We start from the raw sequence: 6,453 nt of genomic DNA, 5'->3' as shown, positions 1-6,453 counted from the left end.
TTAATACAATAATGCGCACTCTAACAATTAGTGCGAATTCAATATTTATGACACGAAGTCGTGTATGCATATATGTATATGTTTTGAAAGTTAAACAATAATACAAGCCCCTATATAATTCTGATAAGCGACAGTGTTAAAGGATGTGACCGTCACGAGACGTAGTATTTAATATGGGTACAATCACGGTTACTAGAAGAAGTAACCGTGGTGCAATGCAACGCATACAGCTAGTCTATAATATATTCATTCGAATTCACCCTGCATACGAGCACCGTACATGCTGCAGCCGACCACCGTACGTGCTGCATACGACCACCGTACATGTTGCAGTCGACCACCGTACGCAATGCAGCCGACCACCGTATCGTACATGCTTGCAGCCGACCACCGTACACGCTGCAGCCGACCACCGTACATTAAAGAATGGTTCTATATCATCTAAGAGAAAGGCTGGTTGCTAACTTGTGATCACTTTATATATTACGTGTTGCATTTTTGCCACTATAATCACCTGTTCAATTCCTCTTCATCGCGATATTCAAAACTACTTCATTTAAGGCTCATAGGGGGGGGGGGGTATTCACATTGAATTGGTATATGTGTAGACAGACAACGTGGTTCAATATAAAACACTGTGAATCATATGCAGGGGTTAATATTCAGGGTCATGTTAAAATTTGACCCCTCTTTTTTGTGAAAATATAGAATTTTGACCATACTTTTTTTATATAAAAATATATACTAAATATTCAACATTTTAATCAAAATATAGAATCAATAGAAATAAGCCACCCATAAAATAGTGATAGACGTGTACCCCCAATGTATGTGACCATCGTTTGTTATTTGATGATATTTCGTGAAAGAGAGTTAAAGTAAGTTTTTTATGAAAGTCAACAAACAAGCACAAATTGTTTTCAGGAGTCATTTATTGATAACTAGTGCAACGAAATTCTGAAAGCGCGATGTGAATCCGTCCCAAGATTTTACACTACTCGCAATATTTCAATGCGGAGCACAAATTTGGCACAATGTATGGGCGAAGCCTTTGAACCATTTTTTCATAATCAAAATCCATACACTGAAATGAAAAAAAAAAAAAAAACACACACAATAATATTGAAATTAGCGGCTATTTAATAAGTGTGAATTTCACTAACGGTCCCTATGAAGCCAGACAACCTAACTATCAATTAGTATTCACCTTATTGTAAATGTTTTATTTATTGACGAACTTTCTATTCATCGTACAGTTCATAAACATGTACATGTATGTGATGTGTATCGAATAAAAATATGTGTTATAAAGACGTTTTTTTGGTTGTAACAATTTCAGACGGCGATTTGCAATGTAACCCAAGGCAAATATAAGTGAATACAATGGTTTGTAGAAATCTGACCGGTTTTCACAGCGAATTGGCTCAACAGCAGAAAACAACCAACCAACATAAGCGTGGCCCAAGGAAGATCTGTACCAAGACTAAAAACAATTGAATTGTATGGCTTTTTTTTTATTTCTTGCTGAATTATTGAATAGAACTAAACATTAATAAACCGTGGACGCTGGGAACGAGGAACCCACGCAACGTATCTGGGCTCGTCAATTACTGGTATATTCCTTTCCGTCATCGCAGCGCGTAGACGGAGGAGATCTCATGTTCTTAACGCAGGAATCGGCGGCCATTGGCGTTGATGGGATCATATCACTAATTACATCGCCGTAGACGTAGGTGTTCGCGGGTGAACTTCTCAAAAAACAGGTTATATAGTATTTTTTTAAATTTCCTGAAACTACATGACATTGTATGTTTAGCATTCTAGCCCAAAACACGTGTTCTTCAGGCCAAACTCTTAAAAAATAATGTAATCTACTTTCATGTTTCTTCTTTATGGAACAGCTTAGTTATTTGTCGTTTTATTAACATTACCCTGACCTACATATCAAAGATACTTGTCAATAAATGAAGATTCACAAACAGGTGTACGTATAAACTGAAGCACGCCCTCACAAATCGCGTTTCAAATAAAACACAGAGAAAAAGTCACAGGCTATACAACAACCATATGATTATTTACTAAGAGTACTTATACAGGATTTGGTGGTAGGAGACCTGATGTGTGAATGTAAAATTAAAAGTTACTCTACTTACTTCTTCGATATCATTGTTGAAATCCATTTCTAGGCACACTGTTTCTAAATACCATTTGATGTCATTCTGTCAGATAAAATGTATAAAAACGTAATTGGAGCTCCGTACAGAGAGGGCGCACTGCGAAATAAACTGGCGAATCCGATAAGTGTTCTCTTGTATTTATAAAAACAACATTTCAATGTGTACAATGTGTGCATATCTCACCTCATTCAATTCTATCATTCTGTCTAATTTATATATTTGTTGTTGACAAACACGACACTCAACATCTGACTGAAAAACAAATTAACATATGTGAAATATACAAATTAGCTGAAGCACCGATTAAATTAAAGTATATTTATTGGCATCAGCGAACAGCGTGATTGTATATTGGTACAATACAGTCGTTTTCGACAACTGGAACAAAATGGATGTGTACTCACATATAAGGCAGCAGCATCTGCCAAATTAAAAATAAAATTAATTAAAATTAATCGCCATTTCCTTAATTATTATATATACTTTGTTCGACAACTTTCCCGTTTATCTGATTTGATCAGACGTGTTCACCTATCGTGTTTGATTTTTAGCCTTACTCATAAATAGAGCTGCTGGCGACCACAGTTTCTGAAGGGGTGCTTTCTAAATAAAACTGAATTACTGAGTTTCGGGCCACGTACGTGTACTAATGAATGTTTTGTGTAGAATAAGTACTAATTAAAATAATAAACCACTGGTAATATATATACGAATATTATATAATCTGTGATTACGTACTTGGAATAGTCACTGACTTACTTACCAGATACTGCTGTCAAGACCAAGACCAAGTGAAGCACCAACATGAGAAGCGTTATTTTCAACATCACGGATCAGTTTGTTCTGCCGATGACCACGAAACGAATAATGATCAATCTTCGTAATGATCTCAGAGCATGTCACACTCACACATACACACTCATAAAGACCTGTACACATAAAACATGCTTCGAACATATCCTTTTATAGAAACAACATTTCCGCGAGACAAGTTCTGGCATGAATCACCATTTCCGACGAAATTCCGGTATAAATACAGTACATTAGTTAGTTATTCTTTTTTATTTAAATTTTGATTAAAACGGGTATTTTAAATTTGAGTCCCACCCGTGCGTGTAACCCGGATCATTATTTCAGACATGCATCGACTGATTTCTGTCACATTATGGGACATCGTACGTGGTTTCTAACCTACTATGATGACAATACATATTGTCTTGATGTTTTTATTTTTCTTGATCTAATTCAATAAGACAGACTAAACGTTTGATTTTAAATATCGCACATTGTCAAAATAGCCACTAACTTCAAATAATAAAATATCAATATAATATATTCAATTGAAACAGATAACGAGAAGGTATGTTATAGTACAGATAATTTCGAACCCAGATTAATATGATGCTCTTTATAAGCATCAAGTTTGAATTAAATATATTCGTGCATAGCCAAAATCCGGTTCTCGAATGTTCGATAGGTTCGATGTAATTCTAGCACTATCTGTCTTTCGGCCATCTTAAATTGAATTTACGTAAATGCATGTGCATTATGTATAACATGATGGATTACCAGTATATATGAGAGAAGTGACACTGTGATCAGTGGCTCTAGAGCAGCGTTTTTTAACGCTATTTAATTAATACATATTATTATACACTTGTCACCATAACGTCATAAGTTACAGTGCGCCGTAATTTTACGGGGTAAATGTAACTAATATTTTTATTTTTACTTGTTTTTCTATTTGAATTGCTGATTTGACGGAGTTCAAAATATAAATTACTATATTACCTTTTGCTTTTATTGCGTTCATTGCATTGTGAGTAAGTTAAACAAGCATTATTTATATATCAGTTTGCTTTATCAAAAAGTATTTTTTTAAAGAATAAACTCATTTATTATTGATACTATGTTTATATTTATTGGTAACCTATAACAGTAAACTCTAGATTTACATACATGCTAAAAAATATATTTGTTAATCTTTACGTTCACTTATTATACCATATGAATTATACACTAAAAATATAATATCTGATTACCGTACGAGGTTCATTCAATTTTGTTGGTTGATCTAGAAATTTTATGATTGAGAAGGCCACCGAAATGGAAATCCAAACCAAAAAACATAGAAACTGTGTTTAATCGTGGCTTGAAATAAATGTAGGATCTTGGGGGTGATTTATTTCAACTCTTTTTCCATTAGACATGATATATATTATTATTATTATTATTATTAAGTATGCGTGTTTTGTCTTTCCAAACATGTTTTGTATTCTCTAATTCTGGAGTCAATGTATAAGAATGTCCATCTCATCACAAGTGTTTATTGGTTTCTTTGTTTAATAGTGTTTAGTCATCAATTGTGTATCTATCAATAACAGTGGACTAGAAATTAAAAAATCAGCGATGCTATGAGTCACAGGTGGACTTCGGCACTAGAGGACGAACTTTTCGGAAAGGTGTATTCTGAATTGGAGCATTATATATTTGTGGATGGGGAAACAGTAATTGTATATATGATCTAGGAGATTCGTTTGAAATATTTTCATTGGATGGCCAATTTAATGGCGTACTCGATCAAAGAAATATATACCACATATTGGTAGAAAGCGCAAATGATATTTACGTGGATTCGCCACTGCTATTGTGGGATGGAATTGTTATATAGTAATTTCTATATTTTCCACGGTGAAAATTATTTTCATGTTGATTACTATAATAGATCATTCCTATAGTATTTTGGACATCATCTTAAAACATACAATAAAACAAGTATGTAATATTTGTTATTAATATACATAATACTAATTCAACGGATGTATGAACAGGTGTTTTAGTGAATCCGTCTAGTTAAATATGTTAAATGTTGAGGTCGGAACCGCTAGGTCTCTGAAGTGTTTGGAGGGTTTTTGACGCACGAGTTTGACTTTCTGTAAAATAATATCGATATCTTCTTGGCTTATGTGACTGATCATGTTGTTTTCTGGAAGGAAGAAATTTGGAATGATCCCTTGCTTCAAGAAGAAAATCATACGATCCCAGAATTCCATGAATCGATCAGCAAGGTTATTCTTGGACCATTGCCCGGGTGACAAACCTTCGCTAACCCAGAACATTGTAGTCTTCATATGATACGACGATAACACCTTTGGTTCCTGTATTAAAAACAAAATAACAACATACAATATAAAACACACAATGAACTTCAAGTATTTGTCCATTTCAAGTATTTCAGTGGAATTCATTTGAGTAATCAAAGAGTATTGCAGACAAATTAAAATTAATTCAAAATTTAAGATAAGCCTTTCAAACAAGAATCTTGGCAGCTAATATTTGTCTTCTATTTGAGATGTACAACGAGAAAACAATGTGATCCACATTGTCGAAATTTATAATACTTTGATTTGATACATTTGATTTCTGTCTAATTAATTAATCAAAGAACATCTATCACGAATTCAATTTAAACCTGAATTTTTGAGAAATCAGAAATTGTTTAATAATAAACCTAAATAAAGCTGCGCATTATCAATGCATCAATCATATGGTTTTTGAGATATTGGTGGAACGGAGAGACACCCCCCCCCCCCCACAAACACACAGACTCACTATCTGCGAAGACTCCCACAGTGTGCTTCGCCGGAGTTAAAACATGTTTTGAATATATATATATATGGCGAGACACAAGGAAATTTAAGATTACAGTGTACGTACCTTCAAATAACGACGCCATATTTTCTTCATCACTAAATAGAACGTACGTTGCCATTCTGTGAAACTATGTGCGAGTGTCCGTTCAGCCAATGAAAACGAGAGCCGCCACTGTAGATTATCATCTCCACCCTCACCGGGATAAGACTTGGGAACCACGTGACAGCCGCCGCGTTGAATATGCAGAACCAGGTCCTTGGTTGGCCACTGGCGAGCACGTGTAACCCACGAATTGGCAAGAGACGGCCAGGCTGAACATCTTAGAACCAATGCAGCATCCACGGTGTGTTCAAACTCCACACTTTTTGCACTCACTCCGCCTGGATTAATGGAGGAGAATAAAAAGCTCAATAGCCAATCAGAAAGTATATATATTTGATCCTAACAAATGAAAATCTGCAACATGTTTCACCAACATTTTTGGACAAACGTTTGTGGCGTTCGTAGAGAGATTACCAGTCAACAAAAGTGATCTTAATGCAATTGGCAACGTGAGTAATCATATATCGATTCAGTATAGATGGAACATAATTAATGTAGTAGACACTTCATCATATGTTGT

General features: G+C 34.8%; 2 protein-coding genes across 2 annotated transcripts in view; both read right to left on the bottom strand.

Moving 5' to 3' along the window:
* Positions 1 to 914: 914 nt before the first annotated feature.
* Positions 915 to 3,199, bottom strand: LOC146734031 (uncharacterized). The gene is made up of 5 exons (XM_085508322.1): positions 2,941 to 3,199; positions 2,582 to 2,598; positions 2,361 to 2,429; positions 2,154 to 2,219; positions 915 to 1,084 (listed from the first exon to the last, which is right to left on the bottom strand). The coding sequence occupies exons 1-5, from the start codon at positions 3,002 to 3,004 to the stop codon at positions 995 to 997; spliced, it is 306 nt and encodes a 101-aa protein (XP_085364448.1). The 5' UTR covers positions 3,005 to 3,199; the 3' UTR covers positions 915 to 994.
* Positions 3,200 to 4,071: 872 nt separating this feature from the next.
* The window catches only part of LOC144356525 (uncharacterized), a 31,656-nt gene continuing 29,274 nt past the window's right edge, over positions 4,072 to 6,453 (bottom strand). The window contains exons 15-16 of the mRNA XM_085508490.1: positions 5,895 to 6,211; positions 4,072 to 5,335 (exon numbers count right to left, since the gene is read on the bottom strand). Of these exons, the coding sequence (XP_085364616.1) occupies positions 5,027 to 5,335; positions 5,895 to 6,211 (626 nt within the window). The 3' untranslated portion in view covers positions 4,072 to 5,026. The remainder of the gene's footprint in view (positions 5,336 to 5,894; positions 6,212 to 6,453) is intronic.

Source organism: Saccoglossus kowalevskii, chromosome 15 (genome assembly GCF_978046115.1).
Source record: "Saccoglossus kowalevskii chromosome 15, keSacKowa6.1, whole genome shotgun sequence".
NCBI classification, from domain to species: Eukaryota; Metazoa; Hemichordata; class Enteropneusta; family Harrimaniidae; genus Saccoglossus; species Saccoglossus kowalevskii.
Note: the sequence above shows the minus strand (reverse complement) of the source record. Positions and strands in the feature narration are given on the sequence as shown.